General features: G+C 38.1%; 1 protein-coding gene across 1 annotated transcript; it reads right to left on the bottom strand.

The window, feature by feature from the left end:
• Positions 1-10,379: 10,379 nt before the first annotated feature.
• On the bottom strand, positions 10,380-18,646 carry CHAMP1 (chromosome alignment maintaining phosphoprotein 1). The gene is made up of 2 exons (XM_063304899.1): positions 18,541-18,646; positions 10,380-14,187 (listed from the first exon to the last, which is right to left on the bottom strand). Exon 2 carries the CDS (start codon positions 14,159-14,161, stop codon positions 11,051-11,053), a length of 3,111 nt encoding a protein of 1,036 aa, XP_063160969.1. The 5' UTR covers positions 14,162-14,187; positions 18,541-18,646; the 3' UTR covers positions 10,380-11,050.
• Positions 18,647-18,885: the final 239 nt, after the last annotated feature.

Genomic DNA, 18,885 nt, shown 5'->3' with positions numbered 1-18,885 from the left:
TCCCCCCCATTTTGCTGTCAAGGGATAAAATGTCAGAGGACAGCAATTCATTTGTTCATCTTTATTACACTGTCAAACTAAAAAAATAATAATCAAAAGATAGTCTTTCTCAACAAATCAAATAACAAAACAGCATCAAAGCCAAGCATTTCAATATAACATAAGATTAAACCAAAAGAATACAGAGAAGAAAAAGAAAAAGAAAACAAATTAACCATAGGACATCATTTTACGAATCTGTGTAACTCAGGGCTTCCCAAACTTTTTCCTTCATTACCAAAACCACTTATCAGAAAGTCCTTTTTACCCAATGTAGGTAAAACACTTTAAATCAATTTAAATGTCTCTGTTGTGACTGGGTAATGGGTTTGTGTGCCCTTACCCAAAGAAAAACCACCTTTACCCAATTTTGGGTAATTTACCCAGGTTTGGGAAGCACTGGTGTAACTGAATGAAATAATTTGGCAGAAGTAAGGGGCACATCAGCCAATAGGAAAATTAGATTCCAGTCCAGACACCTTCTGGGGGAACTGATTAAGAATGGAAATAACACGTCTTAAATATTCTGCATGATAGAAGCTGCAAACATTACATGATTTAGTGATACAGCTTCTACTTCACAGAGGCAGAGGAGACTATTATATGCTATTACCCGGAAAGGACCAGTAAGTAAAGCAGAGGAAAGAATGTAATATTAATTAAGTGCCATCAAGTCAGTGTCGACTCTTATCAACCACATAGATAGATCTTGAGGTTTTTAAAAAAAATACAGTCAAGTCTGAGTATGGTTAAGTTGTTCAGGTAACTGGCATACTCTTCCTTCACACTATTAAGGACCTCAAAAGAAACTGGAGAACAGGTCTTACGATCCACTGGACAAAAGCAGTGGAAAGCATTATTCCTGATGTAGGGGAATCAAAGGTGGGCCCTGCTTGGCAATGTTCCATAGTGAGAAATTAAAAGAAAAGCCTAAAGATGGCAGTGTTAAGTAGTATTTTTGGGGCTGTGGGGGACAACTCTGTAGAAAGAATTGGGCTGCATGTAAACTGCAGTGAAATGAGGTTGCTACGATACAGCAGCAAAGAGAACTTATGTGGCAGGAACAGTGGTCTTCAGATAAGGATTTTTTAAAAATCGAAATAACAAAAAATGCTATCTGGTCCTCAGTCACAATAAGCTTTAAACTAGCCAGAAAGCATAATATAATGATAGCTGTTTAAGGAAACAAAGCCATGGAGAGACATAGGAATAATATTCCTGAAGGATCTGTCTATCAACAGGTACTAACCATAATAGATAGATGGGGTTTCCAAGGTACCAAGATGATTGCCCTATAAATACAATAGGAGGGAGACACAACAGCAGGGCAGGATTCCCCTTCTTGTTTTTGTCTTCCTGGAGACCTTTGAACAAGACAGCCTCTTGATCTAGCAAGGATCCTGATATAATCTCATCAGAAGAAGTACAATGGCACAATTATGGTCTTCATAGGCTGTCTATTTATTTATTAAATTTCTCTGCCACCCATCTCATGCACAACAACTCTGGGCAGCTTACAAATTATTATTATTATTATTATTATTATTAATTTAAATATTAATATTAAATATTTTTATAATAATATAAACATGTTGCTGGTCCTTCAGGTGGGATTTATAGGGCATGCTGTTTTTAAACACTGGGTGTACGTGAAACTCTGGAAGAACATTTTGTGATAATGCAAGAAGGGCACTCTATCTTTGTATTGGCACTCTGAGGATTCAAGCATGGAGGTAGAAAGAAGTGGAATAAAATATTTGATGTAAAGGGTTTTTTGGGGATAAATTAGTATGATAACATCTGGGCATGGAACAAAATTTCTTTTTAATTTGCCATAGTTTCCTCAAGCTGATTAACCCCAGTTCGTAAGTTGTTGTTGTTTATTCGTTTAGTCGCTTCCGACTTGTCGTGACTTCATGGACCAGCCCACGCCAGAGCTTCCTGTTGGTCGTCAACACCCCCAGCTCCCCCAGGGACGAGTCCATCACCTCTAGAATATCATCCATCCACCTTGCCAGTTCATAAGTAGGGAGACAGATATTGATAAAATATCTGCAAGCTATCCACAATATACACGCTTATGGCAAAAATAACTATCACTTTTAATCTTGTCCATTTCAAATACTAGTACCAGCAATAGTCTAAATACAGTATATATGACCAATACACTGAGCTACAATTTCAGTTTTGCTATGGATAGTAATTGGCTAAGGAAAAAGGGTGAATACATGTGCACCACTTTCCATTACACATTTTGTATTCAAAAGTCACCTATTCATATTTCCAATGGAGTAATCCTTTTACACTCATAATTGCTAATTATTTTCAAAAGAATTGGTGTGCCAATTTCTGAATATATTTATAATTTTCTATCTCAAAGAGTTTTGGAATGAGGAACATTCAAGAGTTTTGGATAATACCTAAGCCTATTGTTTTTGAACAAAATTTTGAAGAGCCTCACGTGGCGCAGAGTGGTAGGTGGCAGTCCTGCAACCAATAACTCTTCCTGCGACCTGAGTTTGATCCCAGCGGAAGCTGGATTCTTGGGTAGCCGGATCAGGTCGACTCAGCCTTCCATCCTTCTGAGGTCGGTAAAATGAGTACCCAGCTTGCTGGGGAAGGGGACGACTGGGGAAGGCAGCGGCAAACCACCCTGCTATAGTCTGCCAAGAAAACCGCGAAAGCAGCGTCCCTCCCAAAGGGTCAGACATGACTCAGTGCTTGCACAGGGGACCTTTCACCTTTCATTGTTTTTGAAGCCTCAATTATACTCTTTTTAGATACAACTGAAAATGTAATCACAAACAGCATTCAAAATGAAAATTATAAAAAACGTAAGAAAAGAATTGTTTGACTTTAACATTGACCCTAACTAAAAGAGTTATAAATCAGGTTAGTCTTAGCAATGAATATAGTTAAAGGAAAATAGAAGAATTTTATGTTTATTAAAACTTGAGCTTTTTGTTGTCCACATTTTAGTTTAAATCAGTTTAAAAAACTACTTTAAATAACTGTCCAGCAATTCAATAGTAGGTGAACTTTTGTCTTTTTAAGATGTTTGATGGATAATTATTACATTGATAATCAAAATTCAGCAACACATTAATATTATAGTAGTATTTTAGGCATATTGGTATTTATGGCACAGCGGGGAATATCATCATTTTTTCTGTCTGCCAAAGATGCAGTTCTATGAAGCAAAGATAATACTGTTCAAAGAAACATAATACCTGAAATGGGTTCATTTGAAGAATGAACTACTGTATGATTCCATCTGGGTCTCGAAATAAGTTGTCTTACATCCCGCTGTCAAGAGCAAGAGATATGGCCTTTTCTTTGTTGATACCAGTAACTATAAAAGTCTTTGCTGGAAATATGCCTACCTATGCATGATTGCTTTAAATTAGACTCATAAAAATGCTAGTTTAGCATAGGTTTTAATTACATTGAGGTTGGCTGTGGCTATTAAAGGAATATTAAAATCTTTTTTGCCAGTTTTCAGACAGTTTTGATGTTTTTACTATGAATTTGTATCTTATTTTTATTTTAAATGTCTAAACTTCTGAATATATGAACTGCCTTAAAAGAATTCTATAGCTGTGAAAGAACTAGAATGTTTTATACATGGCTATCAAAATACCTTCTGAAGTAGTAGGCAGAGAACTTCCTTGCTGTGTAGGTATCAAAAAATGTAGTGACCTCTTTTCATTAAAACACTCTGCATAGGCAGGTGCCCATGCACATATCCATCCATCTGTCCAGTAAGATGCCAGTCGGTGCTTTTGAGCAATTCAGTGTCAAGAAACATTTTGCTTTCCCCACAATGTCTTGAAAACCAGGGCTTGATCTGCCAATTCTTAAGGATGAATCCAAAGCAGTCATTTATATAGAAAGAAACAGGAGTGAATTCAAGAGAGTGTTAGGTTCATGCCTGCTCCTTCTCTTTGGCAACCCAAGCAACTCCAATCTTCTCCTAAAACCTCATCTTTAGTCACAGCAAAAAATGAGTAGTACTGGGAATCTTACTTGTTATATATAGACAGTCATAGGAAGAAATAACATTCATATTTCTCCTTACATCTGCATTATTAAATGCTTCACTGCAAACAACATATGGGCTGAAAGTGAACGATACATAGCTTACTCAGTAGCTAAATATTAAAACATTCCATTTATATCCATGGTTTAGAAGCACTTACTGTTCTATAAAATTGAAGTCAGCTTGTTTAGAATAAAGAATCCCTGAGTTCTTTAGATAACACTTCTACAAAGAGAAGTGGTCATTGGTGAACATTCTTAAGTGTTCTGGCATTGCCTGCCTACGCATTCCTTTGCAACAAAATTTGACACTTTGATAACAGTCTTTTGGATTCTGTTCACAGATAAAACTATTTAAATGGCAATTAAAGAACTAATGTGCTATATGAATTGTAGCACTAAAAATGTTATCTATTCAACCAAGCTGATTTTACAGCAGTATGTCAGCTGCCAAGGGCTTCTGACAGAATCCGTTAAGGTTTTGCAGCCCTTAACTTCAGGTAGATTATTGTTCAGGTGTTAGGTAAAGGTAAAGGTTTCCCTTGACGTAAAGTCCAGTTGTGTCCGACTCTAGGGGGCGGTGCTCATCTCCGTTTCTAAGCGGAGCCGGCGTTGTCCGTAGACACTTCCAGGTCATGTGGCCAGCATGACGACACGGAACGCCGTTACCTTCCCGCCGAAGCGGTACCTATTGATCTACTCACATTTGCATGTTTTCAAACTGCTAGGTGAGCAGGAGCTGGGACTAGCAACGGGAGCTCACCCCGCCGCGCGGTTTCGAACCACCGACCTTCCGATCGGCAGCTCAGCGGTTTAACCCGCAGCGCCACCGCGTCCCTCTGTTCAGGTGTTATCATTACATTATTTCCAAAGATTACAAACTTAAGGAGCTATACTTTCTGCTGTATCAAAATACAGTACAATAGAAAGAATAGTGCAAAGAAGTGTTTCAAATATATTACAAATATATTGCAACAACGATCCCAGAATTTATAATTGTAATGTTTTGAAACAAAAATATTCACTAGACATTCTAAGGTACCATTCTTCTGCAGTTTAGGATGAACACGTGGTTCACAAGAATTGATCTGTTTTGCTTTTTAAAATAAGTAGAATGTCTGTTTTTCAACTCCTCATGACACAGGTTTTGATGCCAGATGGGTTTCCAGTAGAATGGTATAAAAACTATAAAGCTTGGTGCCAATGCACACTTTCTGTGCATAAATATAAAAAACTCTATAATTGTCCAGATTCTCTAAAACAATTGATAATAATAATTTCAAACTATATAACACATAATAATGATATGAACAGATGATTGAAAATATTCATGAGCTTATGAAGAATAAATGTTGTGAAAACAAATATAGCTTCATAACTGGTATGTATTTTCAGAAGGGTGTCTTATGTAAATTCAGTGTAGATATTTTAGACAAACTGATAAGCTATTGATACAAGTTTTTAGGAAATGGTCAGGCCCTTTTTGAACTGGGACTCCCATATGAAAATCATGGGTTTAATTTTCCAAAGATTTAGAACTCTGAAATCCTGGTACTTGGCTATAGCTCTAGCTGGAAATTAGTTTGTTTGGTTTTTTTGCCCCACCATTAAAAGGACCTAGACATATTTGGGAAAGAAACTAAAGTCTGAGATTTTTCTGGTGAGAAATTGACTCCCTGAGACAATCCTTATTTAAAATGGTGGGTAAAAGGGTATTTTGTTTTGAAAACCTGGACTGAAAATAATTTTAACTTCATAGATCAGCTTATTGTGAACTGTATCTTTTAAGATTTCTGAGAGGTTACAAAAAAGTTAACCTGCTTAAAATTGTGGAATGGCAACACATTCAACTAAAATGTTTGTTAAGTTCCCATAACATATGTTCTGTTGGTGGTCACAGAAACTCCTATGATTTTGTTAGATAAAGGTTTTTAAGAGGCTAAGTGAACAGTTTAATCAACAACCAAAGACTCTTATAAAGTTAATAATTCACATGAAATTTGGAATAAAGAATAAAAGTATCTGATTCTCCTAAGTCAATGGCCTCAGATTTTTTAAAACTTTATATATATTTCTTATGATCTTAAGATGAAACTAATTTGTTATGGGGCAATATTGGACTCCTCAGCAGATATTTAAAAAGGATTGGCTTCTACCTTTCTATGTTGAAGAAAGTATGTTATGATTTGGTTACGCCCTCTGGTTGTTCCCTCTGGTTGAATATTCTTAATATTGTTAATGAGATTTTAGCAGGTGTGTTGAGATTCAAATATGTGAATGTCTTATTATATTCCTAAATTCCTAAACGAAGAACTTTGGATTTATCTTGCTTGGATTGTTGCAAAAAAGACTGTAATGTGTTTTTGGAAACACAAGTCTACAGCAGATACAGAGGCTGGCTTGATGAAATGTGTGCATTCTCAGCATTTGAACTGGCTCCTTATCAATGCAATGGAATGACTGGACAATATGATTCCATGTGGTCAAGGTCTGAATTGTTGTTTCAAAATTGGACTGTATTACTTTCTAAAACATATATAATTATTTGCTACATTTTATTTAGTTATTCTTTTTCATGTTTTATATGTATTGTTGTTATTGCATTAAAGGAATAAAATTAAATTTTAAAAAAGTAATTGGAGAGCTATCATAGTTCCATGCCGTTATGAAAACAGAAACAGAACAAGGACAGAGGACATCAGCAAAGCTTATTAAGATGTACTGTATATCTCAGAAAAAAGATGCTTTTTAAGACTTAAGGTATGTCAGTAACAGGACTATGAAAAAAAATTGCCTAGGAATTAATGTGACAATATGCCATCAATCACAACTATTCAATGTCTGCCACCTAGGTAAAAGAGTTACTACAGAGCAAACATTACAGGCAGAACTTTCTCATTCTTGGGAAAGTGATCAAGTGATCCACCGTGCAGACAATTATTTTGTGTAGCTGACTTGCTCTATCTTCTGCTAGTAATAACAGCTAGCTTCAGTCATTGCAATATGCCATGATCAATTGGCTATATTGGTAATAAGTCATAGTGTGGTTTGTTCGTGAGCTTGCTTATTATATTAACCTAGCTATTGTGATTTGTAAACCATTATTTACAAAATAGTATAATGTGGATCCAGCCAACTGTAATGTATTCAACAAAACACTGTTAACAGAACTGGACTTCCAGTGGGGCCATGGCAGACTAAACAGCTGTGCCCGTGGGCTCAGCAGGCAGAACTGACAACGCAGCAGTTTTTTCGGGCTCAGGCAGGTTTTTCCTGAAGCCCAGGAATGTTTTTCCAGAAAAAGGAAAACACCAGGAATCACCCCATCTGTCCTCCAGATGGCTGCTCGCAGACAGATCACAGTGTTTGCGTTTGACTAGTAAGAGCTAGCCAGGACGCTGGGACGTCACCATTTTCCAAGCTGCGCTATAGCCTTAAAGAGACACTAAGACCGGACACCCCATTCCTTAAACACCCAATTTATATTTCTTTTGAGTACGCATATGCTAAGAAAGGCTTTCTACAGCAAGGAGAAGTGGGTTCTCTTGGTGCTTATTGTTATTTTGGGGACTAATTTTTTTTAAAAAAATATTTTTAAGTTTTGGACTTCGTTTTCCATCCAAATATTGAAGATTGAGAATAAATAATTCTCTTCCTGTTATTATTTTTGTACTGAATTTGAAGATATTAGCATTTCCCTACAAATTGAATTGACTGTTTTGAACTTTCAGTTTTCTGTTTCTACTTTCCCTGGGGAACTGTCTGCATATCTCACTTTCACTTTGGCAAACACATTCCGGAATTCTTTCATATCTTCAACTTTTGCTGGTTATGCTCCTAGGGGGCACCATAATCTATTGCATGAGACATGGAGGATTTTAAACAGACTTTCTCTGACTTCCACCAAGATTTTAAACAGATTTTTTTTTAATTCCTACCAAGTTTTTATGCAAGACATTCAGGACATTGTGGAAAATATGAGGTCTAAAATGTATCATATGGCTGGGGATGTTGTGGATGAAACGGATTTAACAGTGACAGAAATGTCTCTTCTAAGAGCGAGATCAGGATTTCTGTTGATTGGATAGCCAAATTGGAGAAATTAAGGGAGAGAGAGTCAGAAGTGAAGTTGATCTTCTGATGGAACGCCATGAAAAATAAGTGGTTATTATGTATGGGAGGTCTCCTGAAGAGAAGTTGGAGTTTCTGAGAGGGGCAGTTGGGCTGTTCAGTTCTTTTAAGAAAAAAGCTCTGTGCGCATTGTGGGGTTTTGTGAATGCTCTGGTTTATTTTAAAGTGGGATAATGGTTTAAGAATATTTGCTTTTGGGGTTTGGCTGGATTGCTTTTAGGGTTTGGCTGACTTCATTTATCTCTAATGATTTGGATTAAGATCATTAAGGTATAATTTAAAAAATAAATGTCTATTTGGATGTTTTTGGATTTAATATTATTAAAATTGTTGTATCATCAAGTACAATGGCAGACAATTTATAAGTTTTTTAGTTTGATCTTTATTATTGTAGACAGACATGTATAGAGTAGTAGTAGGAAGGAAATAATTAAATGTTATCTTTGGGGGGGGGAGTTGATTAGGAGGTTTATATAAATTTTGCTTTTTTTTTAAGGGGAGGGAGTAACTGTATTTAGTGGTTTTTACAATGTGCCAATGGAATTATTTATAGAAGTAATGCGATTTTGGTTTAATATAGAGTAGGGGATTGATTATTGAAATTTTTGTACATCCTTGCTGTTTCAAGTTGGAAGTCACCTCTTTGTAACTTCGAAATTTTTTGGTTTCCACTTTTTTTAGTTTTTTTTTTTTCTTTGTAGTTTTTTGTTTCTGTAGCTTTTATTTTTGCTTGAAACTTAATAAAATTCTTATAAAAAAACACTGTTAACAGAACTGAGGGTTCTGTATTGATCATTGTTATCAGAAGACAGAGCAAACCAATTATATGGAATAGCTGATACACTGCACATGGTTTACAAATTGCAATGGGAAGGTTCCACAATACACTAAACCCCAATACACATACTTTAGTCAATGTGTCGATTAAAATGTATCTTAGGAATTTTTCTATTTTATACAAAATATTAGAAAACAAACTGCTCAGTCCTGATGCAAGCCAGAAACTATGTATTACTGATATCTAGCATAATAAATTAAACATATTTGTAGCAAACAGTACAAGTGAATTATCACTTTTTTCATACAACACATATTAAAGAGCCAAACTCCTTCACAAAAATAGAATAGAAGCCAATCAATGTAGCTTTTAAAAAAAACAAGTTATACAGACATTAAGTGAGAATGGGCTATAGATTATTACTTCTTTATTCTCATTTAGATCCAATTTAATTCTTTCATATCTTAACTGAGTGAAACTTGACATAGATTTCTGAAGTGATTTTTAGTCTAAAACGTTTGCAAGTTTTATGCAAAGAACCTAGGAACAAATACGGCAATGCTATGAAAGCCAAAATTACTTCTGAATTTTTTTAAAGAAAATCCAATTATTCTTCAAAGCATACTGATGCTGTTACCTAAGTATCTCTAAGTACAAATACAGCTCTAATATAATCTTTAAACCACCTTCTAGTTGCACGTAGTGTTTGACTGTGTCCATATACAGAATATGGCATCATCTCGATCCGTAAAAAAGAAATCACTGGTTTTGAAGTGACAAAGTTTTTCATTAATTTCAACTTTTCTCAGGTACCCTCTAAAAGTTTTAATTACGCCATCCTTACTAATGAATAAAAAGCCATTCACTAGCACTGTTTTGCAAGTTCTTATGAGTTCATCTTATGCCACAATTAGTTAACTTCTATACATTTTACACTAGCAAAGTATCTTTGGTTTTATTTTCCATCTACAAAGCTATAGTGTAAAAAGTACCTATGACCTATGACTGCCTCTACTAGTAGAAAATTATCTTTGGCTTTAACTCAGTGTATCCAAGAGTAACATCAAACGCTGAAGTATAGGAAGACTGATACAACATCTCAAAGTACAGCAGCAAAGAAACTCCAGCTTTCTGAACATATTTAAGCCAGCAGCTCTGTGCAAAGCAAGTATATAGACCAATATATACAGTACTAGATTTGCATCTTGCTGCTATATCTGACACAATTTATACTGAAATCATATGCTTATTTAGAAGAGGGAGATCATGTGTAATATAACTGCATGTGGTGTAGAATCTGTATCAAAGAGCTCTGTGCAGTTGGATTCACATGTATAGTAACCAGTACTGGAAATAGTATGTTGATGGGATATCAGCTACACATACAATTGAATTAATTCCAAATACACAAAATTATTTTTATTGTTAAAATAGAAAACATTCCTTAAAAGCAAGACAGCACATATACACTTCCAATACATCTGACATTATTCTAGTTACTTCACACATACTAATTTGTGTTTCAAATACAGTGAGAAAAATATTAACGATTTCAATAATCTAAGCAAGCAATTCAATGAAATGGGAACTCAGGTACATATTAAAAATTATAGAACATACAATTGCAGGCAAACAAGGTTACTTCATGCAAGTTTAAAGTCATCTCATTTGGTGATGCTTCTATTGTTTGAGGCTTCTTAAAATACAAAATTCGATTTGGTTGGATGAATTGCTAGAATACCATTTTTCTAGCTCTGTATTAATTTTAAACTAATTATTCCTTTCTGTTTTAAAAATGACATTCCGTCCAATCCAGAACAAGCTTATTAATTTGGCAGTTGTGCTGCTATTTTGGTAAACTAATTATAATGGCTACAATGCAACACAGTTAAGCAAACACAAAACTGTTTAATTAATCAGTGGCTTAAGTGCACTTAACTATGCATCAAATTGTTGCCATCAAGTTTACTGTATGCTCACGTCGTTTTATACAATGAAATTCAACATCAGTTGCTACATAGCAATGCAATGCATTTGGAGATTTCTAAATTTCCAAAACCAAAATCATTCAGTCTGCAATTCGTTAAGGAACTCTTTTGATGGTTCAGCATTCTCCTCTGGCACCTTACCAGCTTCTTCGCTCTGCCGGCTTGGATTAGGTGGCTCAGAAGCAGTATCCACCTGTTTTTTATTGGCTTCTTCACTATGGCGGCTTTGGCAATGGGTTAGGTGTTTCTTAAACCCTCTAGGAAAATTTGACTCAAAATTGCAACGTGGGCATTTAAGCAAACTCTGACTATGAGCAGCAACATGATTCTTAAGGTGAGATTCCAAGAGAAATGCTTTTCCACATACATCACACTTATATGGACTATGAACATTATGTTTGTTAACCAAATGATGCAAAACAGCTCCCTTTTTCATAGCCCGACAGCAACATATTTTACAGTAATATTTGCCCTTGCCACGCTTCATGTATTTTGCTATCTCTTCTTCTGATATGAAAGCTTCCTTCTCTTCTGTAAACTGCAACACACACTGAGGCTGAGTAGGGGTAGCATCAATTTTAGTTTCTTTATTCTGCTCAGTAGACTCTGTATCAAACTGTTCCTGATCACTGTTGGATTCCTGTTCCTTTATGTCTGATGTTTCCATCTCAGTATTTCCGCTTTCACTACTATTTAAGTCTATATTAGAAATCTCTTGATTTTCTTTTTTGGGTTTCTTCTTTGGACACGAATATATTTCTTCTGCAGGTTCCTTGGGTTGTATAGACTGTTCTTTTGGAACTAACAAACTACTGAATGGATTCTCTCCTTCTGGATGCTCAGGGAAGAAATCTTTATTACTAGACTCACTATGAGTCTGCAGGTCTGAAAAAACAGGTGCAGCAGGCTGACTAAAATCATTGATAGTTTTCTGAACTTCCATGCCTGTTGGTTCCACTGGTTTGTGGGTATCAGTACTCTGTACTTGCTTCTGATCAGAAGAAATGGATTTTTGGCTCTCAGGTGAAAGTGAATGTTTTGGGGGTTCAGCAAAGAAGCTTTGTTTCTCAGGGGAGTCAGGAGACAGCTTCTGCAGTTCAGCGATGGTACCATGTTTCTGGCTTTCAGGAGAAACTGCAAGAGACTTCAGCAATTCATGAGACAGACTAGGTGGTTTCTGAGAGTCTGAGAAGGGAGCATGCTCCTGGATTTCAGCAGAAACAGCAGTATGTTTCTGAGTATCTGGGAAGAAGGAATGCTTTGGGGCCTCTGGGGAGACAGGAGTCGGTCTATGAGATTCTGAAAAGGTGACCTGTTTTTGGACTTCAGGAAAAGGTATGTGAGCTTCATGAAAGAATGAACGTTTCTGTGTCTCTGCAGAAACAGGAGGAACAGATTTTTTGGGTTCAGGAAATAAGGCCCGTTTGCGGGGTTCAGAAAACAAAGCACGTTTTTGCAGTTCAGAAGAAACAAAAGTGGTAGGCTTTTGAGTCTCTGGAAAGAAAGGAGATTTTCTGGACTCAGAGGAAAATTTCCAAGGATCAGGAGATACAGAAGGAGCAGGCTTACGTTGCTCAGAAAAGAAGGGCTGTTTCCAAATATCAGATGGCATGGGGGGGGCAGGCTTTCTAAGCTCTGCAGGCATTGGAGGAGGAGCAGGTGGTGCTACTGATGGTGATGGCCTCCAAGTGTCAGGAGACAAAACAGGTTTCCAACCTTCAGGATAAACAGAAGAAATGGGTTTCCAGGGTTCTGAGGAAGCAAGACTAGATTTTGGAGAGTCGGGCACGGAGGTAGATTTCCAAGTATCTGGCATAAACTTCTGAGATTCGGAGGACATCAAATTTCCAGGCCTTCGAGGTTCTGAAGCAGGTCTCCTGGGCTCAAGTGACATTGATGTAGGTGGTTTTGGGGACCAAGGTGAGAGAGTAATAGATTTCTGTTGCTCGTGTGAAATACTAGCAGATCGCCAGGTTTCTGGAACAGGTCTCCAGGGATCTGGAGACAGCGGTGGGTCAGGTTTACGTGGTTCAGGTGAAAGTGCCGAAGCAGGCCTTCGTATTTGAGAAATATGCCTACGAGGTTCTGTGGACAGACCAGCAATAGGTTTCTTAAGCTCTGGAGACACAGCTGGTGAATGCCTGCGGGGCTCTGGAGACACAGCTGGTGAATGCCTGCGGGGCTCCGGAGACACAGCTGGCGAGTGCCTGCGGGGCTCAGGAGACACAGTCGGTGAATGCCTGCGGGGCTCCGGAGACACAGCTGGAGCAAATTTCTGTGCTTCAGATGCAACCACAGGTGGAGATGCAGGCTGAGCGGACTTTTGAGCCTCTGGGGATACAGGTGGGATGGGTTTCTGCGGTTCTGAAGATATAAGGGAAGAAGATTTCTCTGGTTCTGCAACTGGGACATATAATTCTGGATGTACAACAGGGAGAGATTTTTGTGATTCAATATATGTAGGTGCAGTAGGTTTCTGTTGCTCTGGTGACAAAGCAGAGAGAGATTTTGGTATCTCTGCAGTCTCTATTGAAACAGGCTTCAGTGGTTCTGGAGTGACAGAAAGGGGGGATTTCAGTGTTTCTGAGGACACAACTGTAATAGGTTTTGAAAGCTCTGGTACAACAGGAATAGTTTTTTGTGCCTCCAGACATGCAACTGAAACAAGTTTCTGATGTTCCATGGATGTAACTGAAATAGGCTTCTGTATCTTGGAATATAGTCCCACATCAGACTTCTGCAGTTCAGGAGGAGCAGGTTTTTGAGAATCTGGAGACACAGCAGGTTTCTGTGTTTCAGGAGACTGAGAAGGCTTTTGAGGTTCCACAAAGAGAGGCTTTTTGAGGGATTCAGTTTCCAACAGACCTTTCTGCTCTTCCTTCCATTTGTCTGGCAGTGAATGCTGTGCCGTGATGTGATAATAGACATTACAGTACATTTTGCTGGTGAAAAAACATTTGTGGCAGTGAAATAACTTCGCACTTTTTTGGTAAAATATGAGTTTCCCCAATCCTGCAGTATCCATTTCATCACAGAACTCAGGGTGAATAGTACCCATATGAATCTGTATGTTCTCATAGTCAGAGCCTCTGAAATTACAGTGATCGCATTCTAGGCGTTCTGTTGTTTTATGCAAGATCTTCAACATGTCCATTTTTCTACTGTCAGCTTGCATAATACTACACATGTTCCAAACTGCAAACTGCACTATACCTGAAATAAAAGGTTTTTTAAAAAAAATTAGCTCATAAATTATTAAAATATAATTTGACCCTTGTATGACAGCTCAGTTAATTATCTACATACCCAAAGAAAAATCTTTGTTCACAGCAATTAAACTCCATATTCCCACTCCCCAGCTAGAGGAAAATGTTAATATTCTCAACCCTTAATTCTTTAAAATATAATATTAATATTAAATCTCTCCATTGTTTACAAAAGCATAAACATACTTGTGAATTTAAGCTGTTTACCAGTTCCAGATGGTTCATTTTGTTGCAGAAAGCCTAATAAACATTGTATAAAGAGCATCCAGCTAGTTCTAGTCACTAAGGGAAAAGAAAGCAACTATTATAAATTGATTCCTCTATTATCCATTGGTTTAAATGTGTGGGTTGTGATTTAGGCTTAAAGAGTGCAGTTCTCAATTTCACTGTTATGTACTTTATACTATTTTCTTTTTTGATCATATCAACAACCTGATTGAAAGTTCCATAAAAAAAAACCCAGGAGGAGGTAACGGCTCATTTTATATTTGAAACTTGTGCTCAAGGGCCAAATATATTTTAAAAAAAATCTTATATTCTATTTAAAATAGTGAAACATATTTTGTTGTGAGACCTTACTTCAAAATTGGCAATTATTATACTTAAAATACAGAGGGTTAATTAATTTATTTTATATGATGTTTATGCTGCGTCAATCTTATCTGAGTCTATTAGAGTGGATACCATAGTGCTTATCAACGCGACATAGCAGATTCAGGAGGTATGATGGAGGGGGAAGAGAAGAACAGAGTGTTGTACTGAGTGAACAGAAGTCCGCTGATGCTATGTTAAAAATCCAAAATATTTCCCAGAGAAAGTATTAGTCTTCTGCAATTATATACAACACATTATTTTATTCTACAATGTGTGATTGTTAGAAGATAAATAAGTAATATGTAATTCATGTTATTAATGCACAGTGAAGTTAAGTGGAACTTTGCATTATATGCACACTTACATTTGCTCTGGATGATCATTGCTGATCTGGTTAATAATCTTATTTCAGCATTTAATAAATACTCCATGTCAACCAACCAAATGACCTTTGTAATGTAGTCTTGCTTCACATTCAAAAGAACACCAAAATGGTCAAGAGCTTTTGAATTCTACGTGCTGTTTTGCAGAATGACCTAAGAAAATACTGTTTCTTTTATACACTCTCCAACCATTCAGAGATTAAACCATTTAACAGTTTAGCTTACAGAGAGCATCTATAATGACCACTTTCAGGTATACCTTAAACTGGAGTTTACTTTGAATGGCCTTTGAGGATAGACTGAGTGCCATCTGGAACCAGATTTTGTTAATTTATTATTTAATGTATTGTAGTTTGACAAATGAACAAACAGAATGTGAGTTTTTCTGTTATCATGCTGCAGCTGTCTAAGGAGCCAGGTAAATCTAGAAAAACACTCAGCTGCTTTAAAGTGTTCCTGACAGGTGCTACACTCATGCCCATAAAGGTTCCAGATCACATTTTGCCCTTCAAATGTAGACTGGGGCACAGTCCCAATGGCCCTAAGTTTATTTTTATAGATTCCCACATAAAAAAGATTGCATTTAAGATAAGACCTCTTTTCCAGCAGATGCTACATGCACAGTGCTTTTCAAAGACAGATAACATTATGTAATAAAAAACTGCCCAAACTTCTTTTAGTGTTTTTTTTTTTTACTTTTGGACTGTCCTTTGGAAGTTACCCCTCAGTTTATTTTTTGCTCTGACTTAAGTTTTAAAATGTTTAATAGTAGTATCTTGATGGTTATCATAAGCAGTAAAATAATGCAGCCATCTGGAGAAAGAGTTTATGAAATATTTAAATATGTGAGGCTGTATTATGTGCTGAAGACAACTGGACAGAGGTTGCTGGTAGTGGTACAAGAAGACTCAAAGTCCTCCTGGTACCTGAACATGTTTCCAATAAATCTATGCCATTTCTGGCGCCATCGTAACTGATTCTCTACACGTTGGTTTCAACAGATGAGAAATGGCAGGGGGGCAACGCCCCAAACATTTCTCCTTCCTTGCAGGTTGTTCAATTGGTCTGCAGCTCCAATTACAGAGCCCTCTAGAACAGCAGATAAGCTGTCTCACTAGTTTGTGAAATACAAGATCCTAGATAGTATTTTAACCTCACATGCCTTAAAATTAGCTTTTAAAGTATAATTACATCTAAAAAGAAAGAGACAAAATTTCTGGAAATTTTGAAACAGTGGGATGAACCTGGTTTTTCCTAAGGGTTTTTTTTGGGGGGGGGGGGAGTTGAGAATAATAGAAATACATGCAATATTTTACTTTATATTTTAAATATTTGCTGTATGCTGCTGAACTATGAGAATGTAGCATCATTTTTGCCTGCTAATGAAAACCAGGTAGACATCTAAAAACTGAACAAGCCATCCACATTGCAGTAAAGCAAAGAAAGTTATATATTCTGGATTTTGTCCTCCACTGTATGAGATTTTTTAAAGTCTTGATTTTCAGAAAAAAGACAAACAGCCTCAGAATATGCATTTGTAATGTAAGATTTGTCAGACTGAATCTGCCTATAAACTAGACTAGGAAATCAGAAAAACATCCTAAAAGACAGCAATGGCAAACCACTTGATACTGCTGGAAAGAAAAATACACATATCCATGTAGTCACCGAGAACTGAGAATGATTTAAGGAATGTTTTAATCAAGTCTCCAAGACTCATACCCATAAAAGAATAAAGTATACATTTTTTGTTCATGTGTCAATCTTCATTCTCAGGGACTAGACAACTCCCTGCAGTTTCCTTGGCAACATTTTTCAGAAGTAGTTTGTCCTTGCCTTCTTCCTAGGGCTGAGAGAAAGTGGCCCAAAGTTACCCACCTGGCTTTGCACTTAAGACAGGGCCAGTACTCATGGTCTTCCGGTTTCTAGGGATGTGCAAAACATTCAGTGTACAAACTGTTCCAAGTGCAGAACAGTCAGTTTTGGATAGTCCAGGCTGTACTTAAACACACACATTTCAGATGCATAGAATAAAATGGGGCTGTTTTAATCTGAGCAGAAGTAGGGATGGGGATCAATGATACTGGTGGCTTAAAGAGAGAGGAAAGAGGAAGTGCTGGAAGGTCAGGGATTGGCAACCTGGTGGGATATGCTGCACTGGCACATGGGCAGAGCCTGAGGGAAGGGAGGGAAGGTCCTGGGAAGTTCATGAGCAGATGAGCTGGTAGGATATACCATGGCTGGTCACTGGTGGCAAACTGGGGGAGAAAGGAAAAGGAAGTATTGGAAAGATGGGAGCTCAGTGAGATATGACACACTGGAAACTGATGAGATGTTAGAAGAGAGGAAGTGGCACATACCAGGTTGACCTACTCACTCACCTAGATTTTGCTTCATCCAAAATCCAGAATAACTAAAGCATTCCAGGTTCAGTTCTGCCAAAACAAAGCTGAAGTTCAGCAGAACCTGTGAAGTGCTGTAGTTTGAAATTTGACATTAGGTTTGACATTTTTCTCCATTTCTGCACACCTTACACTATTTTAAAAAACAAAATACTAATATCAACATAATTTAAATTTGTTTTTATATGCAGTTCTGCAGAAAATAACATTTTTTAAAAACTAGACAAGTGTGGTTAAAAATGGCTGACGTAGGACACATAATTCTTAAAGGTTTTTCCATATGTTAGAGCAACAAATCCAAAAAGGTTTAAGATTTCTCAGAAGACTAATTTAACAGGATTGCTGTTTATAATATAAAATGATATAAATGCTGCCTCCGTCTTTGTGCCCTCCAGATATGCTAGACCAGAGCTTCCATGTTGGTCAGGAACATGGCTCACCACGAGGGATGTGTGGAGATCTGGTCTGGCGCAGCTGGAGAGCCCCCCAAACCCGGGAAAGGTTTCTACTCGCTGGATGCAAGAGAGCATACTATAATCTGACGCCACTGTCCCCCGCCCCCGAGTGTCGGAAAGAGCAATCGCGCCGGCAGTTTAGAAGCTCAGGCTGAATAGAGGCGGGGATCCGACAGGACCCTAGATGGGGGGCCCAGCGCCCCTGCGACTCCTACGGAGAAACCGGGAAGAAAAGCGGCGCTTGAACCCGGGCAGTCGCGCGCAAAACGCGTTCTGGACGGAAGGGCGAAAGGGACAAACCTGGCGCAATGGCAACGCGAAACCGGGGCAGGGCGGGACGGAGGAGAAGGAGACCCAGAGCCCCCCTGAGTCCGAGCCTCGCAGAGGCGCCCTTCCCGATTCCCTTTCCTTCAGGCGATTAACCGACCCCCCAGTTCCCAGGCAAGCGAAGGGGCAAAATACCTACCGAGGAGAAAACGATCGTTTACGGAGACAGACGCTTCGACCGAACACCTCGACAATGGCGACAGAATCGACAAACCAGGGAGATGGGGGCCAGGGGGCGACCGCGGTGAATGGGACAAAGGAAGAGAGCGCTGACGCAACCGGAGAACCGCTTGTTGATTGGCTTGCGGCGCCCACTTGCTTCCCAACGGCTGCTTGGAATTAGCCCCGCCCCCGCCGTCAAACTTGGCGCAGGCGCCAGGCGGGAGATATCTGCGGTTGAATGGCGCCCTCTGAGGGTGGTGGGGTCGCGCCCTTTTAGGTGAGTGGGTGAGAGGGCGCGGGGTCGCGTTCCAGCCCAGCCCAG

The sequence above is a fragment of the Candoia aspera genome, chromosome 5 (genome assembly GCF_035149785.1).
Source record: "Candoia aspera isolate rCanAsp1 chromosome 5, rCanAsp1.hap2, whole genome shotgun sequence".
NCBI classification, from domain to species: Eukaryota; Metazoa; Chordata; class Lepidosauria; order Squamata; family Boidae; genus Candoia; species Candoia aspera.
This window is presented reverse-complemented; position numbering and strand designations above follow the sequence as displayed.